The sequence below is a fragment of the Salvia miltiorrhiza genome, chromosome 3 (genome assembly GCF_028751815.1).
Source record: "Salvia miltiorrhiza cultivar Shanhuang (shh) chromosome 3, IMPLAD_Smil_shh, whole genome shotgun sequence".
NCBI classification, from domain to species: domain Eukaryota; kingdom Viridiplantae; phylum Streptophyta; class Magnoliopsida; order Lamiales; family Lamiaceae; genus Salvia; species Salvia miltiorrhiza.
In genome coordinates, this window is record NC_080389.1 from 51,766,359 (window position 1) to 51,786,012 (window position 19,654).

Below are 19,654 nucleotides of genomic sequence, written 5' to 3' on the forward strand. Positions count from 1 at the left end.
CGTTTCTAAAAAGTGGCTTCAGTAATCAACAATCAAGCGATCGTGGAGGCCATGGAAGGGGAGAAGATGGTTCATGTAATCGATTTGAATGCAATCGAGCTGGCGCAGTGGCGTGTTTGGGAAGCTGAGAATCTGTGCGTGTTTGGGAAAATGGGGAGGCGGCAGCTAGGGCTCGATTTTGAGAAAGAGAGTCTGCGTGTGCGTGGGTCGCGAGAGAGAATATGAGTGAGAGAGGAGACAGATGAGGATGAGAAGTGTCAGTGGCGGTGAGGGGGTCGACGACGGTCGCCACTGCCGAAGAAGAAAGGGGAGCCAGCGGATAGTGCTTTGTGTTGTGTGGTCGATGGAGATTTTTGTGGCCGGTGGAGATTCTTCGCAAATCTGCAAACTATGATTCTCTTTGGGAAAACGATGGTGGTGGAGATTTTTTTGAATGTGGTGGTGGTGGAGATGACGGAAAACGGTGGTGGTGGAGAGGGAAAACGGTGGTGGCCGGACTCAGACCGCATCGACGAAGGCGGTGGTTCATCGTTCTTTCATTTTTTTTAATTTCTTTTTCAATAAAAATGACACGTGTAATGCCAGATCAATAAAAATGCCACGCGTATTGCCACCTACAATGTACGCATATAGTCCACGTCATTGCCGGTCAACTTTAATTATAGCCGGAGTTGTCGCCGTGTGCAATTTACAACAAAATTCAAAGGTGATGTATTATGAGGCTATTTTTGAAGCTCATGTGCAATTTGCAAATTTCGTGAAAGTTCGTGTATTTTTCGGCTATTAACCCTAAATTATATGGGTATGTGTAACATACATTTTTCATGGGTATAAACATTTTATCAACATATTTACATGATTTAAAAAAAAATTATCTCTTAGTTTTGTATACAGATGTTTATTCTTCAATATTCTAGTCTCTAATGAGACGGATAATCAATTATTGTGATAAATTATATTTATAAATGTAAATATGTGTGGATATTTAACACAAGTTACTATACAATTTTGTGATGAGAACAAATGGCAAAATCGTTATTTACATAGCAAATTCATTACTTTGGTATAAATATTAGTTTATTTATTATAATTATAAATATAAGTAAAGTAATTGTCCGTCGAATTTCGACGGGTTACACAATAGTTGTACTATCTATTATTACATCGAGTTATCTTTATTTACAAAATTACCACGGTTGACTTTTTAATATTATGCATTTTTAAATTAAAATTGATTTTGAATATTATATCTATTACTTACATTGAATTATCTTTATTTACAAAATTACCACGATCGAGTATAATATAGATATAGATGACTTGATTATGCTTTCATGGGGGCGTTGACTCTGTAAATATTTCTTTTGTGACATGAAGACTGGTTTCAACATTTGTTTAACGTATAACAAATTAACAATTTGTTTTATCTTTACTATATTAGAGTATTTAATTTTATTCATTTTCAACATCATGCGTGAAACTGTGAATAGATGAAATAAAATTCAGTTTTTCTAAAGAAAATAGTTTAGCCTTTTGAGTTTAATATTTAGGTGATGCTTGCTTCATCACTCAAGCTAAAAACTAAGCAGCATAGACACCAAAAATGATGATTCTAATCTCGAGTAAAATCTAAATATCTGCTTTGAATACATTACGACCAATAAAAAGGTCATCTACTAAGCCATCTCCTGCTGTATGAGAATCAGATTAAGCTACATCTTCCTTCGTCTTAAACAGACATATATATATGCCTATCACTCTCTCAACAGAACAGGTAATGCAACTAGCTAATCCATATAAATATCAAAATTGTGTCGGGAAATATAGGTAGGTGCAATTACGTGATATAGTAATCAGACTCAACACTCGAACAAGATAGAAGTAGATTTCAAACCGAGTTCTCTTTGAGCAGCTTCCTTTACTTGAAACTCTCAGAATAAGAATTGCCACTTTCATGAGGATTTCAACTTGGACGAAGTAGATGCAAGATGAGATAGTGTCTTGTGCCCCACAACCATCAAGAACATTCCCAACAAGCCAAGTGCCTTCAATGTCGTGAATAGGTCCAACTGCAACAAGAAATGCAAATATGAGCAAGAAAGATCAGACAAATATTACTGACTCACTCTTTGACATTCGCAACTGAATGGCAGAACTTGGAACCAGAAGAAGATTTATGACTAGAAAACTTAATTCTGTTGCCTAGACTATAAGCAGGCAATTGACAAAGGTATTTTCAAGATCTACGCAACACAAATTCTCGCATAAAAGATCAGTGATATGGTGAGTTAAGTCATTAGAATACTGTCAGCTGCAATATGCAAGTGCGTGAAAATTGATTAAGAAAGAGTTGAGATTGATCCTGCACAAATCACAAGAATAGAAATATCTTAAAATTCCATTGAATGCACTTTAGAAAAATGCAAAACCATCCAGCCTAAAGAAGGATCAATTCAAATGAAAGTTACATTTAAAATAATAAATCAGCTCAATGGTAACTGCTAAGCAAACAGAAAATGCTAAACTATAACCAGAGGAAAATTGAGACAGACCTTTAACCAAAACAATGCATAGAGTGCCAGAACTGCTGCAATGCCCAGATGGAAGAGAATGGCAAAAGTTGAAGGGACAGTTGATTTTGGGAAATTCTTGAGGTTAGCACGAAGCTGAACGAGCTGCAGGACCACAAGAAGAAGTAGATAGTTTAACCATCTAAATAGTTGCTATATGAAAAGGAGATGGGGACATTCAAAAAAATAATTATCTATCTACTCGTGGAAGTAATAAGAGGAAAAAGTTAATCTACACGTACCCCAGCCAAGAAACCAAAAAATGGTATGAGTACAAGGCCCAAGAAAGCAAGAGAAAGCTCCTTAGCGGGCCGCTTTTCTGGAGCCCTGAATATGTGAGTGATCTCCGCCTTAGGCCCATATCTAGAGTATGGGTCAACAGGTTGTGGAGGAGGACGAGCGGCCTTTTCAGGTGCATCAGGGAGATCTAATTCAGCATAGCCCAGAGGTTGCAAGAAAGAATTCTCCTGAAATAGATCAAACAAAGGAATTTGAAACAGAATAAGCAGTCAATCCTATATAAGTGAATTGGGAGCTCAACCAAAAAACAAATGAAATGCTTTTTAAGTCAGATAAATTTACCATGTCAGAGTCTCCAACTGTGAGTTGGATATCGTATCTACCAGATAGGTAGAAAAACTTTTCAACTAGCCCCAGGAAATCCTACAAGATAAAATAAAGTTAGATACAATAACACAAAATGATATAGGTCCAGGTGCAGGATATATTACATCAATGATCAATAGGAGGACTGCAAACATACAGGAATCTCAAAATGGAAGCACAAATAGTGGGGACAATTATAATTCTAAAACATAAAAAGTTGTGACCTAGACTGGAGGCACTTTTGGAGAAATTGTATCAAGCATCACACAGAATTTTACTCAAGGTCATTTGGATGAAAATGGTAATACAGCACTTAACTAGTATTATCTCAAACTTCTTCCCTGAGTTTCCCACCAAGAAGATGTGATCAACTCCACTTTCATGTCGCAATTTGAGGAATGCCTGAACAGAACATCACTCAGAAAGACTTCACTAAGAAATAATATAGTTCAATTTATAAAGACTAGAATGGAAACCTGGTGAGGCTTGAAAGCATTTCCAGAAGGAGTGGTCAAGTCAAAGGATAACCTCAACTTCTGGAGATGATTAGCTGATAAAGCAACAGCATTTTCACCTGGTAACTTTAGCCTGAATTACACGACAGACGGACAGAGTATAAGAGCAACTTCTATTTATGTCGTTTCATGATAGGCATCATAAGATTCCCAAGAAATACTGCAGTTCATGTGTGAAAACCATATGCAATTTGGAGGACCTTGAATAATTTTATTAAATGGGGAGCAGAGCACATAAAAGAGCAATACAGTAGATGATACCAGAGATACAATCAAATAAACAAACCCCAGCTAGCTACGTCCCTAATCACGTAAAAATATGCTGATGGAGAACACTAAACAAAAAGAAATGAGAGGTCAGGGGTCAGCCACTCAAGTAAACATTGCATAACTTGAGATATGAAAAAGCAGCCAACATATGAGAGTCCACAAAGAGCATAATTGGTGCAGAAAGAGTTGTGAGACATAAACTACATCTTGAATCGTAAAAAGGGTAAAAAATAACATAGGCAATAATAGATCCCAGCATAGTCAAAAATCAAACAAAAAGAAGTCAAGTAAAAGATCACATTGTCATAACAAGAGAAGCTAAGGGTTTACTTTTTCTGGGTCTCTATACTCCCGTGATCACCATCAAGTATTACAATCTCTGCATTGTCAATCTTGATAACTCCAGTTATATGAACAAGCACTTTAGTTCGCCCGCCAGTCACATAGGTTTTCTTATGTTCTGGATTGTCAAATATAACCTACAAATGATGAAGAGAAGAGGAAGATTTACTAGATGGAAGAGTGAGATGAAACAATTAAGGAGATGAACAGAAGAAATGTTACTACCTCAAAAGAAAAAACATAGCTCCCAACATCAACATTTTTTGGCAAGGTTTCCAAGACGTGCATTCCACTTACTGCATCAAACTTTAGCTTCTGCATCATGGGAAATCAAAAGGCCCATAGTTAAAGGTGCTTGAAACATGAAGGTGGCTATTTTAAGTTATTATAAACAAACTTCCAGCTTTTTATAAAGTCCTCTGCTAAATAGAAGCACCTGGTCAATGACAGAAGCATCTTTTGAACCAGAGATAAAAATCTGCATGAGCCTGACTGACAGAGTAGGAGCAGGAGAACCCAATACAGTGCTGACCCGAACCTAAGAAAACAGTGAGAATAAGTACAGGCCCCCACATTCGCTACATTGGAGAAAGAACTCCAGGACAAGCTTGAGTAAAACAATAAACTTTATCAATATCTCCATTATGATTCTGTTATACAGATTTAACATGGGCAATAATTTCATTCGGACCGCACTGACATCTGAAGTTAAAACTTCATTCCTTATTTCCACAAGCGAAAAGTAAAGAAAATTGAAAGAATGTAACTGAGTACAGAAAGGGAAACCACTAGGCAATAAATAAAGTTAAAATTAGGGTACAAAACTATCGGATGGACCTTAAGTTGATCTTTCTTGGTAACTGAAATGACAGTAGCGGGCAGAGATAAAATCAGAGGAGTGGATCCCCTGGAGCAAAAATGAGAAAATATATTAGAGTCGCTAGGGTAAAGTACAAAGTCTTACAAGAGCAGCTACAAGGTAAAGATCCAAGTTATAAATTTAAAAATCAGGATGTGCTTTATTGTACGAAGTCCTAAAGAAGGCTAATTTCCAAAACACTTGCCTAATGTTTTCCAAGTAACTCAAGGCATCAATTTGGTGATACAAATCTTGGCTACTTCCAGGAATTCCAACACCAAGGAAAAATTTTGCCAAGCCCAAAATTTTCTCCCCAGGAAGCTGCAAGTTAAAATCTCAGTTATGTCTAAAGGAAGAAATAATTTACAAGAAAAACAAGTTACACAAAAGCAATTCCAAGTATGTGAAACCATACATTTAAATTTTCAGATGTAGCTGCTGCAACGGCTGCGATTCCACGGACCACTGATGCAGAGGCTGAAAGAGGACTCTGATGTCCCCGTGCACCGACAAGTTTCTCATCAAAGTAACAAGTCCCATCATCTGAGAGAACATCAAACAGAACAATGAGTAAAGAATAGCACAATGTAATGTTTGACTTAGAACTTTTAGCTAGTAATACTAATTTCAGCATACAGGATAGAAGGTTAAGCAGAAACAGAAAAGTTGCCTAAGTAGGACCCTGTTGCAGCATCAGAATACAAATTCAGTTTCTATCACCCCAGTTGCAAGCATCAGGACATCTACATGGATCGGCCTTCTTTAGGACAATATACTCTAATTTCAAGGGAATTGGGGAAGGGGAGGAATTGTCCTGCCCAGAAGATGGAAGATAGAGGCTGCAGGAAAGCATATATAATCATGGAGTGGATAACATGTTAAGAGACCTTCACCACAGTTCACATTTTCAGTTACATCCACTAATCTATCATGTTCAGCCTTTTATATAGTGGGTCCAATGGGGCACAATTTCTATCGTAATTTTTCCAATATATAAAAGCATAAGTGGTATGCCCATATGACATAATCAGTTGTGAAACAGAATAATCTTCATTTAATCATAAAGATAAGAATTTAAAAGTCTTAAGTTGTTAACCAATTAACAAGCATCTACTAAACTACAATCTAGCTCATGTCTACACTGTGTCCTTAATCCTTATCATATACTTGAGCAACATTTAAAGACGAAAGAAGAATGTACTAACTCCTAATCCTTCCAAAAATAAACTAAAATTATCGTGACCTTGTAGCTGTACAACCCAAAAACAACTGTGATGGAGTATAAGCTATTGAGCATGAACAAAAGAAAAACAAATATAGTAAAATGGGTAGGAAAAAAGAGAAGCCCCTACCGTATCTTTCAATACCATCAAAGAGCTTCAGGATGCCACTTTTCAGAGTTGTAATCTGGCATCGAAAGTAAACTTAGATCAGATTATTAGACATGAAAATTGAACAACTGCCTTTAAAATCTTGAGATAAAGAAGAAAGGTCGGTAGTATAGCAGCTAAGTATAGAGAGAGAATTACACAAAATCAATACTGCCATACAGCTAATGCGACCTAAACTCCATAATCACATTCTTAATGCATTTGGTAAATGTGATCCAAGCATCAATTGTCTAATTTACTGTCAAGGTACTCAAATAATATGAGAAGTTATTGGCTAGTCAAAAACTAAACGAATCAAGACTAACCAGGGAATGATCAATCTGAGGAGTTGCTAAAGAAATAACTCCAGCCAGGGTTTCAAGTGCTATCCCTGTAAAATAAAAGCCAAGTAGATAAACAGTGCTGATAGAGTACTAAGAGTAGTACATCATAGTAAGCTAAAGCTAAGCTACAATGGTAACAGAAACATACTCCAGTAAATAAACAACATCTATCTGTCGAAATAAAAGGATTATGTTTAGCTAGCATTGTAATTTATATCTAGATGACGAGTTAAATACCAGCAGCATTGTTACTAGACTCTGGATTGTTGGAACTAAGACGCCACTTTCCATCACTCTGACCAAGAGCCTGCCAAGAAAGGACAGAAGTTTAGGCATTCAAGTATTACATATAGTAAACACAGATCACATTTAGTAATCTAGAGTACGTATGCAATACATCCAGATCCCACCTTTATTGAGCGAAAAATTCTATCAGCGTCTCCGAGATGAACATCCACTTCAGACGCATGTTCCTGATACCACATGCATATACCATGTGAAAAGAAATCAATAGAAGACAAAATGATAATAAGAAATAAACAGCAAAATGCTGCTCCAGAAAGCTAGGGGAACTGCGGAAACTTTTTACAAAAAATTACATATGGGCAGCGAATGGTCGGTTTCAGGAGCAATTATTAAAACTTTCATAAAAAAAAATTCTGAACATGCATATACTTTTGTAACCTAGTTCAAAATTGATTGAAAGAGATACTAACAGGAACTGGTGAAACCTTTACCTTCAGAAACACTAATCCTCCAATGGAATAGTAAAAATCAATAAGTGAATTGGCACCATTTAGAGAGCCCTTAAGTCTAGACTCAGTTCCCTGTGGCCAAGAACATAAGGATAAGGATCAGAACAGTACATCTTCACGTCAAACAAGAACAAGATTTTACATAAATTGTAGCTAATGGAAGAAAGATCTTCAATACCCGTAAAGCTTCACTATTGAGCTCACACTTCAGTATGCTGTTAACCCTTAATGCATGGAATAAATCCTTTAAAGCTGAAGATGTAGACTTTAAGGGGTCCGCCACAGAAGCACAAGATGAAGTTCTTATATCATGCTTCTTTTCAATTCCAAGAACCTTAAATGTCTTTAAAGCCTCATATGTCTCCTCCAAACTGGAAATAGTACAACAAAGTGAGATCGCCAGCTATCTTAAACCACATATGCTAAGTGGTATACTTTTAACAAGCAGGTCACAGTAATGATTAGCATCAGCCTCAGGGAATATACAGTGGAGACAAGAAATAAAGTATTGCACAAAAGCATTCATTTGGACCGAAACAGTAAGCCAAGGTCTATGCAAATCCCAATTCAAATGACACAAAAAGCAATGCATTATATGAAGGTCAGCGGGCAGTGGACACTGATATGCAGCTTGCATACTAGAGTCAGAAGAGCACCCCGTCCGAAACAATAACCAGAAGTTGCAAATGGTGAATAGACACTCCATCGATTTCGAAAAGGACACTCCATCTTATGCAAGGTGATCAAGGAAAATCACGAATTCTGTTTAAATTAGCTAAAAAATCGAGATTGGAAGCTCACAACAACAATAATAACAGTCAACTTACTAACTAATCTTGTATTAGAATAACAGATCTTCCAAATCATCAATGACTGTGAAATCACAAGAGATTTTCCCCGCGTGATTCGCCCTCGAAGAAATAAAAGCGGCCAAAACATTCAACCAGAAAAACCCTCAGAACCTAGAATTTGCGAGGCAAATACATCGCGAAGAGCGTGGGTTTAGAGAGGGTTTATAACCGACCTTCCATAAGATCCATCAGTCGGAGAAAAGAGCTCCAATGCCGCAGATCGATGAGATTCCGACACCGGACTGAAGACGGCCGATTCGCAGCACGCCGCCAGCACCAAAACCGCTAAGACCAGTAATCCTAAATCTCGAGCCATTTCCTGAGGAAAATATTGGCGATGATTAGTGAATCAGAAGAACGAGAATCATTCAAAGTGAGAGCTGGGTGATGAAATGTGGAGGAGATTGGATGCTCACTGCGGAGAAGAAATGTTGGAGTCTTCGCTTCAGTGACTATACGGAACAGAGGTTGGTTTGGTGAGGTCGAGACTTTAGTCTACAAACGGTGACGTATGGTGAAATTCCATATCTACCCGCCCTCTGAAACGGCTCTTATGTTTGGGCCGGCCCAAAACACTCGAAAAAATCCAAACTCACCCTCACAATGCCAAAAGTTAGGGTCTGCATTCGATTATATTGTTCAATTTTTGCTATTTTAGTTCGGTTTAAAAAAAATTAAATCGAGCTGAATTAACTAAAATTATTTAATTAAAAAAAATTTAGTTCGGTGTGTGACATTTTGCTTTTGCCTATTGGCAACGACTCTGACACCCGTTTTTGAAAGCCTTCTCTTATTGGGAGAAGTTTCTGCGGCCTTGGCTTTTTCGAACCATTGTTCCCGCTTTCCCAAAGTTAGTTGGGGATTATGGCTCTGGGAAAAGTTTATTCCCACAAGACGATCTCTGGATTGTTGGCGCATTCTTCATCATCGCATTCCTACCTTGGAGATCCTTATTAGACAAGGCATGATCACTACGAATTATTGTTGTCTCTGCATGCGAGAAGCGGAGTCTCTCAACTACATATTTTGGCAATTTTCGGTTGTGGTTCTCATTTGGACCACGCTCCTGGATTGGTTTGGATATGGGCATTTTTTGAATTACTCCCTCCGTCCCTGAAATGGCTTCCTCTTTGGGGACGGCACGGGTTTTAATAAAAAGTTGTAAAGTGTATTGATAATGGAGAAAAAGTGATTTAATTATTATTGGAAGTTGTGAAAAGTGTTATAATTAATATTGGGAGTGGTGAAAAGTGAAAAGTGAAAAGTAAGAATAAATAAAGTATTATTAGTGGTGGGGTAGGTTTCCAAAAATGGAAAGAAAGAAAGAGGAAGTTATTTGGGGGACGTCCCAAAATGGAAAAAGAGGAAGTTATTTTAGGGACGGAGGGAGTACTTAGATATTCACATGTTCCTGGTTTTGTCTTGGGGGCAAGATTTCAGTTTTCAAATTCGGAATTTTTGGAAAGATGGAATTATAAACTTACTTTGGGTTCTTTGGCATTATCGTAATCTGGCGATGTTTGAAAACGTCGCTTTTCAAGCTCATGGTGTTCTTAAGTTTGTTCGCGTGGCTTTTAAAGACATGGAAAACAATTTTCATAAGCTCAACAATATCACCAATTCTTGGAAATGACTATGTCATCACTAGAAATATTTGAGTTAGTTCACAAGCTGCTCACCCGTCAGATTTTATACATGTGCACTGGTGGCCCTCAGCTTCTCACTGGATTAAGGTTAACACTGATGGCTCTACCACCGGTGCTCCTGGTACTATCGCCGCGGGTGATGTTTTTCGAAACAAATGGAGATGTGTCAGAGGGTGTTTTCATGTTAAAGGAGACATGGGATTTGCTTTCGAAGTTAAGCTTCTTATGGTTATCACGGCGATTTCTATTGCGCATGCGTGTGGCTGGCGCCACCTTTGGTTGGAAGCCGACTTGAGTTATGTTGTACGTCTACTGGAACCGCGAGCTTGCAACGTTTCCTGGTGGTTCATCGCTATGTGGAAGAACACTCTTTTACTTCTCTGCGGCTTCCGAATCCAAGTCTCACATATTTTCAGATAAGGAAATCGACCTGCCGATATCATGGCTAGCAACATTCGCGAGGCCGGATGGTAGCCATATGCTATAGAAGATATCAAGTCTGCGGTTGTTATGGATATGGCTAGTCATAATAATATTCGCATTAAGAAATTAGGAGAATATTCTGATTTGCTATTGGTGTCTTCCAGCTTGTGGTGTATGTTGAGATTCTTGGTGGGTCTTTGTTTCTTACGGGAGTTTGGGGTATTGCGTTTCTCTCGGATGTGGTCTGGTTTTGCTCTTTGCGGGAGATGTGAGATGACTCGGTGTACCTATATAGGCTTGCTCGAGCTGCTCCAATCGTAGGTTTATGGAGTGTTTGGATTTCTTTTTGCGTCATTTGTTCGAGCGCCTGGAGTGCAGGTTGCCACGGTGATGCTATTTCGTGGGTCTTTTGTAGATTCAGCCTTGTCTCATACCAGTTCTACACGAATTGGTACTCCTTTGTGGTATGGCACGTTGGGTGGATTTATAGTGATGGTTTGGAGTGTCTCTAGGTGCGCTCCGAGTTGGGACCTAGGAGGTCGGACTCCGTTGGTTGCTCCACGAATTGAGGGAGCTCATCGGTCTGCTCATTCGGTGTTGAGTAGGCTACATACCCGCGTTTTTTATATTCGTGGGTGGGTACTCACAAACATTTGGCGTGCGACTCATGTCGGGAGAGTTCTTCATGTTTTTCTTTGGTTTCTCGATTATGCTTTGGTTTGGTTCTCTGGTATGCGAGAGCCGGGGCTACTTAGGAGCGATGGTCAGGCCGGAGTTCATGAAGTAGCCTCTCTCCGCTCTCCTATCTTTTTTGGTCGTTTATTTAGCGAGTACTCTTTTTTCCTTTTTACAGTTTTTTCCTTTGGATTTTCTGTAAAGAGGTTTTAATGAGGCTCGACCCTTAATCTGCGTCTCTGTGCTTTCAAGGGTTATTTAACATTTTTTTAATAAAATAGCAATTTAATTAATAACCTTCATATTATACATATTTTCAAAATTGTCATTCAAATCAATTTGAAAATTGATTTGAAATCAATTTGAAACTGAGAGTTACCTTTTTAATCTAGTATAAAATTATACATTAAATAAATCTAATTACATAATATAATAATCAAAATATCATAAATAAAAAAGAAAGAGAAATAAGACACAAAATAAGAAATTAAAAATCACGGCAATTTTTTTTGGTTTGAAGTGGGTCAACATATTCAATAATGGATCATGCAATTTTTCTAATTCTAATTTTACCCTTTCAAATTAAATTTATTTTCATACTTAACACTTTAATAATAATAATAATATTTAATCTTAGAAATTAAAAGTCCGCTCCAAAAAAAGAAAAGAAATTAACCCGTGTGTCGCAAATGGCAACACACACACACACGATTATATTTTGGGCCGAAACGGCGGAGCCGATGTGCAGCAATAGCATCTCCAATTTAATACAGTTGACATCTCTATTTCAGTGTTGGGCAGCGCACGCTTTAAACTCACGTCTCCACCTCCACTTCACCTTCAACAACACAAATCCTGCATCTCAAAGCAACCAACCCCAATTCTGACACCACCTCCAAAACGATGTCGCACGAAGACGACCAGGAGACCTTCGAGCACACCCTCCTCGTCGTCCGCGAAGTCGCCGTCTACAAGATCCCTCCCCGCCCCACCAGCGGCGGCTACAAGTGCGGCGAGTGGCTCCAGTCCGACAAGATCTGGTCCGGCCGCCTCCGCGTCGTCTCCTGTCACACCCGCTGCGAGATCCGCCTCGAGGACCCCAATTCCGGCGACCTCTTCGCCGCCTGCTTCGTCAATCCCGGCCAGCGGGACGCCGCCGTCGAGCCCGTCCTCGACTCCTCGCGCTACTTCGTGCTCAGGATCGAGGACGGATGCGGGAAGCACGCCTTCATAGGGTTGGGCTTCAGTGAGAGGAATGAGGCGTTTGATTTCAATGTGGCGTTATCGGATCATGAGAAGTACGTCAAGAGGGACGGGGAGAAGGAGGCCGGCGCCGGCACCGGCGGCGCCGAGGTTGGGGATGAGGGTCAAATTGATATACATCCGGCTGTCAATCATAGGCTGAAGGTGGTTTCCTTAGCTTTCTGCTTCCAAATTTTTAATTTTGAAGTTAATTTTTTAGGTTTTGGGCTTTAATCACGTCGTTGAATAATAATGTGGTTCTTGATTGATCGTGAAATGTGCTGTGTCGTTTCCCTAAAATTATTTGTTGTTGCCATTTTAGATCATTTGCTTGTCGATGATTATAGGACTCTGATGATATTCTCGGCCAAATGCTTTCGCATAAAGAATTGAATTTTTGATAGTTTTTGAATTGTTAAACCCTAGAAGTTATGGGAACGTTTATGATATTAATGAGTTCCTTAACTTACATTTGGAGTTTGTTGACTTTTGTCTATGCTTCTTTTGGCTAGTTAACATACCAATCAAGTTATAATTGTACAAAATTTATTGATGGTTCAATTTGTTTTTAAACTTTTCTTTGTCTAATCTTACCATGATCAATGGGCTTCGAATTGCAGTCCTTTATTTGTATTCTAGTAAAAGGACATATTTGCTTATGTCTTGAAATTATGTCTTTTTCTAGTATGCTGCTGTTTTTTCTTCTTGTTTTGCAATTCTTGAGTAGTTCGTCTTGGTCCCACTATACAAATGCTAATTTACATCTTATTGTGATAGGAAGGGGAGACAATTCGAATAAATGTGAAAAATAAACCATCAAGTGGAGCAGGCATGCTTTCGACCGCAGGATTGTCAAGTGCAGTTGCAAAACCTAAAGCTCTAGGTCTTGCTCCCCCACCTGCTGGTGCAGTTAAAATTAGGTCGCCTCTGCCTCCTCCACCAAATGATCCTGTTGCTGCTAGGTTGAGTGGTGGTCATGGTAGTGCTCTGAATGTAGCCCAAGAAAATTCAAGGCGCTCTAGTGATGCTCTTTCCGATCTTTCTCAACTTGAGGTATGCGTTATCTTTTGCAACTCGTCTAAGCTATAGTTGATTCTTAATTATCATCTTCTGAGCTTTGATATTGTTTTCTTTTTAATCATTTCATGGTTCAAGTTATCAATTTCCAATCTTAGCTTGTTTGATGGCTTAATTTCGTTTGCAAAACAATTTAACATGCAGATGGATAGCATTATTTCTATATATTCTATTATTTCTTTTATACATTCTTGATAAGTTTTGTGCATTATATACCAATAGAGTAAGATACATGATTAAGAATCCTCTAAAAACTATAGATAGGATTCTTAATCAGTAACAGAAAGCTCGGCATTGTGAATCTGTAGCTAGTTGATTCTGTTGATTTTTTGCTAGTCTATACCAGACTAAATCAGCAGCATGAGTAACAAACGAGAATCTGTTAGAGAGGGAGAGAGGTCTAGGACTTAGTAAGAGTGGCAAGTGATTAGGTGTCCAATTCACTACTTCTTACATATGCAGTGCATTGATATAACTTCTTTTCCATAGGTTATCCTCTCATCTCACCCATAGATTTTCTTTGGTTTTCATGAAAGTATAACATCGACTCATCACTGTGTTGATCGAACCTTGGGTTGGTCGACTGAGGGGTGAGAGGAGTTCAGAACTCTCTGCAGTGTGAAATGAAACAATTCTGTCCAAGTTCATCATTCTCCATTGGCTTATAAGTAGTTACTTTTTCTTTGATTTAGTTTCAAGAAGATACGAGTCGTATATAGATCGATGTTGGGGTGATACTGCATTTTATTTCACTTGTGACTTGTTTGAATCTGCAGAAGAGCCTTCCATCGAGTGGTGGATCAGGGTCTCCTCAAACCTCTGCAGCTGGCTGGGCAGCATTTTGAAGATTTTTGGTGACTTTGTAACAAAATGAGAGAAAGTATCGAAACGGGAAATGGCAAAATGTGGGGGAGAGAGAGAGAGATGTCCTAATATTTGTTTAATTATTCGCATCCACCATCTTCAAATATAAAATGTGTATCTTTATGTACGTTTTATTTTATAATTTTCACATTGGATCTCTACAATTTACATTGTACTATATGTAAACTGTAAGGAACAAATCGTGAAGTTTTTCTGCAAAAAGTGTGTTGAGAAAGGAAAAAGCTGGTGTCGGCAGAATAGATTTATTTCTATTCGACGAATTAACGCCTTTAATAATTAATTAATATATGGGTTAATATGATCAAATTCAGCACAACTTTCATGCATCTATAAAGAAAGCAATTGCATTAATGCTCGTAATGCATTTGATACGTTTACTAATTTCTAACGGTTTGACTAACTCACTGGAACTGCTCTATGTGTCATGTAATGTAACTGCCTCACTGAAAATACTTGAAACATAAAAAAAAAAAAGGTCTACGTTGGATTATGTTTATTAACAATTCAATATTTTAATAAAAAAAAATCAGTTCTCTCTTTTCCACGTATACAACCTAAATTTAACTCAATTATACAACCCTTCAATCCAAAATCCTCAGTCCGATTGGCCCGCACCCAATTAACCCGAAATTCGAAAGGGCTGACCCGAAATTTGGTGGGCTGACTCGATTGACATCCCATTTGTGCTGCAAAATTAATAAAATAATCTTCAATGAAATATGATAAAAGTGCTTATTACTATTGTCAATTGATATTTCGTTTTTCCAAATGTGTACAACTTTGTATGGGTAAGAAAAATAATAAAATAAAATAAATAGAAAACAAATCTGACCTATAATTTTTCTGGCGGGATTCAAATCTAAAACTATAGAATTGTTAAGTTGAGTTATAATGATTTGTTAAAGTGGCAAATGAACAAAAAATAATGAATTGTGTATTTGGTTGGTAAAATGAATGAAGTTAGGTGGAATTAGCGCCTCTCCATCCATACAGCTTGATTCAAACCCCGTGGCACCATTACACCCGCCAACTCCATCGCCGCTACCGCACCCTTTATAAACCCACTCCACCGTTGCCACCTCACTAAACCCCAATCTAATTCTAGCTATGGAGGGAGAAGGATCCCACAGCATACAGGTCACCGGCATGCAATTCTCCTACGACGCCACTTCCCCTATCTTCTTCGATTTCAATCTCAACGTATCGCCGGGATCGCGCTGCCTCCTCGTCGGCGCCAATGGATCCGGTGCGCGCCTTTTTCACCCCCCTTTTTTCGCGGGCTATTGTTTTTAATCGTGATTTTGCGAGCTGAGGAAGTATCGAGTTGTGAGTTAATGATTTTTTAGCATTGCCTCGTTGATGTGTGGATGCTTGTTTGATCTTTGAAATTTGGATTTTGATTGATCAGGTAAGACGACTCTGCTGCGGATACTGGCGGGGAAGCATATGGTGGGCGACCGGGATGTGGTGAGAGTGCTGAATTGCTCCGCATTTCACGACACCAGTCTCGTTTGCAACGGTGATTTGGCCTATTTGGGAGAATCTTGGAGCAAGACTGTCAGCTCTGCTGTGAGTTCAACTTTCCTTAAACTCTTTAATATGTATTGTAAGTTGTAACCCTGATTTTTTTCATGCTACACTTGCTGCACTATACTAGAATTATACCCTCGATTTATTATCACACAACCACGCACACTCGCGTTTATATTTTGCAAATCTACAGTAGATATACAGGGTCTGACACAGAAAAATTGTTTGGGGGAGCTACAATAAAACATTTCCAGGACTAGGGGTGCTAAAATATTATTTAAAATAACTAAACAAAGGTGTTCTTGTGAAGAAAATAAATTGGTTGGGGGTGCTGGTGATCCGCCCATGACGGTAGAAATACTGCTTCGTGTTCTAGGATCGTGTAATCCCATTGAAGAAATTGACTGTATTATGATTGTGATTTCCTGTGAATATTCTTACTCGTTCTGGACTTGCATTAAAAGTTTGTTGCTTTAGTATTCTCATAATCAGCTGCGGGATTGTAGAATCTAAATGAGTTTTATGGTTAATTGATTGCTGTGATAAGTTCATTATTGCCTTTTGACATAACGGTAGAAGTGTCTTCTGATAGTTGCATTTTTAGTGTTCAATGTTTGGATGGTAGTCTGAGTTTATGTTGCCCGTTGTGCTTGATATTAGGGGGACCTACCGCTTCAAGGCGACTTCTCAGCTGAACATATGATATTTGGAGGTATGTGGATTGCCTATATTTTGTGTATTATTTGTGACAATTTTTTATATCACAGCCTGCCGCTATTGTGTTCATGGATAATTGGTACTTCATGTTTTGAGTTTAGAGTGTCTTTATACCACATTTTGGTTTCTTTGTGTGGATGTAAAGTTCTCACCATTTTATTTATGCAAGAAGATAGTTTATATTGCTTTTCCACATGATGGGAATTAACTTGCCTTGTTAATTTTTAATCTGGTGGAAAATTAAGGAGTTGTTAATCTCTTTCTTCTTCTCTTTTCTTCTTCTCTTTTCTTCTTTTTTTGTGTGTCTTTAATCCAGTTGAAGGTGTTGACCCTGTTAGACGGGATATGCTGATCGAACTTTTGGATATTAATCTTCAGTGGCGGATGCACAAGGTATCTGATGGCCAACGACGTCGGGTGCAAATTTGCATGGGTCTTCTTCATCCTTACAAGGTAAACTTTGCACAGGGACCTTATGATGGCAATAACAAGCTGTGTATTTGTTACGGTTTCTGTTATGTGCTGCCGTATTTGGAAACTCTTTCCACTTATCAGTCATGATTGTCATACTCAGATGGATTTCTTGGCCACATTATTGTTCTCGTTCATTTTTCATAGCTATATACACTTGCCATTCATTAATATCTGGCATTTTAGGAATTTGTTTCTTTTAGTTGGTATGCGTATATTGGTGAGTTTTTTGGGATGGTGGGACTGACGAGGCTTCAGCTTACGACTGATCAATCTTGAGCATGTAACATCTTGTTTATCGATCTGTATTTGCAATAGTCTTGTTCATAAGCCATTTTTCTAACAAATTTGGGGATTCAGGTACTTTTGCTAGATGAGGTCACTGTCGATCTAGACGTTGTGGCTAGGATGGATTTGCTGGAATTTTTCAAGGAAGAGTGTGAGAAGGTATGCCATGTTAATTTTTTCTTCGTTCATACAATGAATTTAGTTACATAAGCTGCTTCATCTACTGCGAGAGCACATCACCGTATTTTAGCTGCCAAGTCTTATGCGACTATGGTTTGTTGGTATTGCATAATATGTGTTCTTTCTTGGAAGAAAGGTGACACAATACCTTCTTCTCTCATACAAAATAGTTAAGGGATGACATATAATTTATTCATTTGGGAGGCGTCTGGTTTGAGTGATAAGGCATGATTGATAAAATAATTCAACTTAACCAAGTGTCTGGTTTGTATGATTCGGCCCGTGATGGATAATTCGGCCCGCACTCTAATAATCTTATTGGATGATTATTTATCACGCAAAAGTTAGGTGGATTATTTAATCTTCCTCCAATTTTATCAATCTTATATATATCATCCATCAAACCAAATGCATCCTTGATGTCTAATTGCAGAGAGGAGCAACAATTGTTTATGCAACTCATATTTTTGATGGACTCGAGACATGGGCAACCAATCTTGTTTATGTTCAAGATGGTACGTTGAAGAAGTCGGAGAAGATGGCCGAGCTCAATGAACTGAAGCATAACCCGAATTTGCTCTCAGTTGTTGAGTCATGGCTACGGTCTGAAACAAAGATTGAGAAGAAGAAGCCAATAAACTCTCCATCCCCTCTTAAAAAATCTTCTCCATTTGATGCTTCTCCTTTTAAGTCTTCAAGACATATGGCATATTACCGCTGATCTGCATCCATTTCAGGGGAAATTTGAATTTATCATCCAGAAATAGCAAATCAAACGACCTCAAATATTTATTTAATGAGAAACTCTTGCTCTTTCAGAGGCATCCAATAACCACGTAGCGACTCTTCTTTTATACCTTATATTCTGCTGTCTTTTATGTCATAGCAGGTAATTGCTTCAGAATTTCTGTAATACAAGCATTGTTTCATCATATTTGTAACTATTTTATTTGAATTTATGGAAAATATCATATTTGATTATCAAGATTGTGTTAGCTGATGCAAACTGTGGGCCCTTAAACTTCTGCAGACACATTTGCTAGGCTTCTAAAACTGATTACTTTCAAACCAGGGAGAATCTTGTAGATAGACGTATCTATCTATGATTTTCAAGATTCTGTGCTCATTTATTTGCTTTTGATCATTATGATGTTCTTGAACATATATCAGACCTTTATTGATTTCAGGTTTTCTTTTCTTGATTTATTTGGGAAAAACCCTCGCAACACCACCACTTGTAGAGTGTAATTATATTTGTGCTTTATTGTGAAAGAAGTTTGTGAATATACCAGAAATTGTAGGTGGAGAGTGGGACTGATTGCCAAAAATGTCACTGTTTCTTGCCAAACACATCTTGTTATGGATGATCATATTTCGCCGTCTACGGCAACTCTATAGTGCATTTTATTTCTCTTGCCTGGTTTGGGATTTGCATAAAAGGGGAGTTTATCCAGTGCACACTTTTAATAGCGGTTACAGGTTTTCCTTGTTACCAAGAAATGGAACATATTGGATTCGAGTCTCTGAATCCTGTGGTCCGACGACTTTTAATTTTTTTTATTTAATACTATTAATTTATCAAAAAAAGAAATGGAACATATCCAATTTACTAGTATACGCCTATTCGTGCAATGTACGACGGAAATCAAAATTAAACGATAAATTTAAATAAAAAATTGTAATAAAAATATAAATTTTCAATTTATACAAAGTGTAATGATAATTATAATTATTAAATAAATTCAAAAATTGTTCAATAATGAAAATTTGCATTATGCATATTATTATATAGTATTATGCAACTTAATAAATATTTTCATACACAATCATAAATAAAAAGTTGTAAATTTTTAATGAAGAGATAGAAAATAAAATATTTTATATTTTTCATAACTTATTCTTTTTAAATTCATTTTTGATGATTTCATACTATATTAAATTTAAGATACATATTGATTATTTTTTCATGAATCAAATTTGATGACGTTTAGAACATAAAAAAAATAATGAAAAAATTGATATCAAACAAAAATAGGAA

General features: G+C 37.7%; 3 protein-coding genes across 3 annotated transcripts; 2 read left to right on the top strand and 1 right to left on the bottom strand.

Annotated features, from left to right (window-relative positions):
* Nucleotides 1–1,593: 1,593 nt before the first annotated feature.
* On the bottom strand, nucleotides 1,594–9,042 carry LOC131014238 (dolichyl-diphosphooligosaccharide--protein glycosyltransferase subunit 2). Its single transcript, XM_057942140.1, has 20 exons — nucleotides 8,899–9,042; nucleotides 8,656–8,801; nucleotides 7,810–8,002; nucleotides 7,614–7,703; nucleotides 7,287–7,349; nucleotides 7,114–7,183; nucleotides 6,859–6,923; nucleotides 6,515–6,569; nucleotides 5,578–5,705; nucleotides 5,368–5,483; nucleotides 5,141–5,210; nucleotides 4,740–4,841; nucleotides 4,529–4,618; nucleotides 4,292–4,440; nucleotides 3,653–3,764; nucleotides 3,495–3,578; nucleotides 3,153–3,233; nucleotides 2,813–3,037; nucleotides 2,553–2,675; nucleotides 1,594–2,069 (listed from the first exon to the last, which is right to left on the bottom strand). The coding sequence occupies exons 2-20, from the start codon at nucleotides 8,796–8,798 to the stop codon at nucleotides 1,953–1,955; spliced, it is 2,076 nt and encodes a 691-aa protein (XP_057798123.1). The 5' UTR covers nucleotides 8,799–8,801; nucleotides 8,899–9,042; the 3' UTR covers nucleotides 1,594–1,952.
* A 2,820-nt stretch (nucleotides 9,043–11,862) lies between these two features.
* Nucleotides 11,863–14,651, top strand: LOC131014239 (uncharacterized protein At1g03900). The gene is made up of 3 exons (XM_057942141.1): nucleotides 11,863–12,633; nucleotides 13,246–13,521; nucleotides 14,322–14,651. The coding sequence occupies exons 1-3, from the start codon at nucleotides 12,130–12,132 to the stop codon at nucleotides 14,388–14,390; spliced, it is 849 nt and encodes a 282-aa protein (XP_057798124.1). The 5' UTR covers nucleotides 11,863–12,129; the 3' UTR covers nucleotides 14,391–14,651.
* Nucleotides 14,652–15,304: 653 nt separating this feature from the next.
* Nucleotides 15,305–18,601, top strand: LOC131014240 (ABC transporter I family member 19). The gene is made up of 6 exons (XM_057942142.1): nucleotides 15,305–15,676; nucleotides 15,839–15,999; nucleotides 16,621–16,672; nucleotides 16,994–17,130; nucleotides 17,509–17,595; nucleotides 18,050–18,601. Exons 1-6 carry the CDS (start codon nucleotides 15,538–15,540, stop codon nucleotides 18,335–18,337), a joined length of 864 nt encoding a protein of 287 aa, XP_057798125.1. The 5' UTR covers nucleotides 15,305–15,537; the 3' UTR covers nucleotides 18,338–18,601.
* The last annotated feature ends 1,053 nt before the right edge of the window (nucleotides 18,602–19,654 follow it).

Excerpts from the sequence above, each read along its gene's own strand:
- LOC131014238 (XM_057942140.1), bottom strand. The coding sequence starts at position 8,798 with ATGGCTCGAGATTTAGGATTACTGGTCTTAGCGGTTTTGGTGCTGGCG. Across the intron at positions 4,441-4,528 it reads GCTATGTTTTTTCTTTTGAG|GTTATATTTGACAATCCAGA; the intron begins GTAGTAACATTT and ends CATCATTTGTAG. Across the intron at positions 2,676-2,812 it reads TTTTTGGTTTCTTGGCTGGG|CTCGTTCAGCTTCGTGCTAA; the intron begins GTACGTGTAGAT and ends GTGGTCCTGCAG.
- LOC131014239 (XM_057942141.1), top strand. The coding sequence starts at position 12,130 with ATGTCGCACGAAGACGACCAGGAGACCTTCGAGCACACCCTCCTCGTC. Across the intron at positions 12,634-13,245 it reads CTGTCAATCATAGGCTGAAG|GAAGGGGAGACAATTCGAAT; the intron begins GTGGTTTCCTTA and ends TTATTGTGATAG. Across the intron at positions 13,522-14,321 it reads CCGATCTTTCTCAACTTGAG|AAGAGCCTTCCATCGAGTGG; the intron begins GTATGCGTTATC and ends TTGAATCTGCAG.
- LOC131014240 (XM_057942142.1), top strand. The coding sequence starts at position 15,538 with ATGGAGGGAGAAGGATCCCACAGCATACAGGTCACCGGCATGCAATTC. Across the intron at positions 15,677-15,838 it reads CGTCGGCGCCAATGGATCCG|GTAAGACGACTCTGCTGCGG; the intron begins GTGCGCGCCTTT and ends TTGATTGATCAG. Across the intron at positions 16,000-16,620 it reads GCAAGACTGTCAGCTCTGCT|GGGGACCTACCGCTTCAAGG; the intron begins GTGAGTTCAACT and ends GCTTGATATTAG.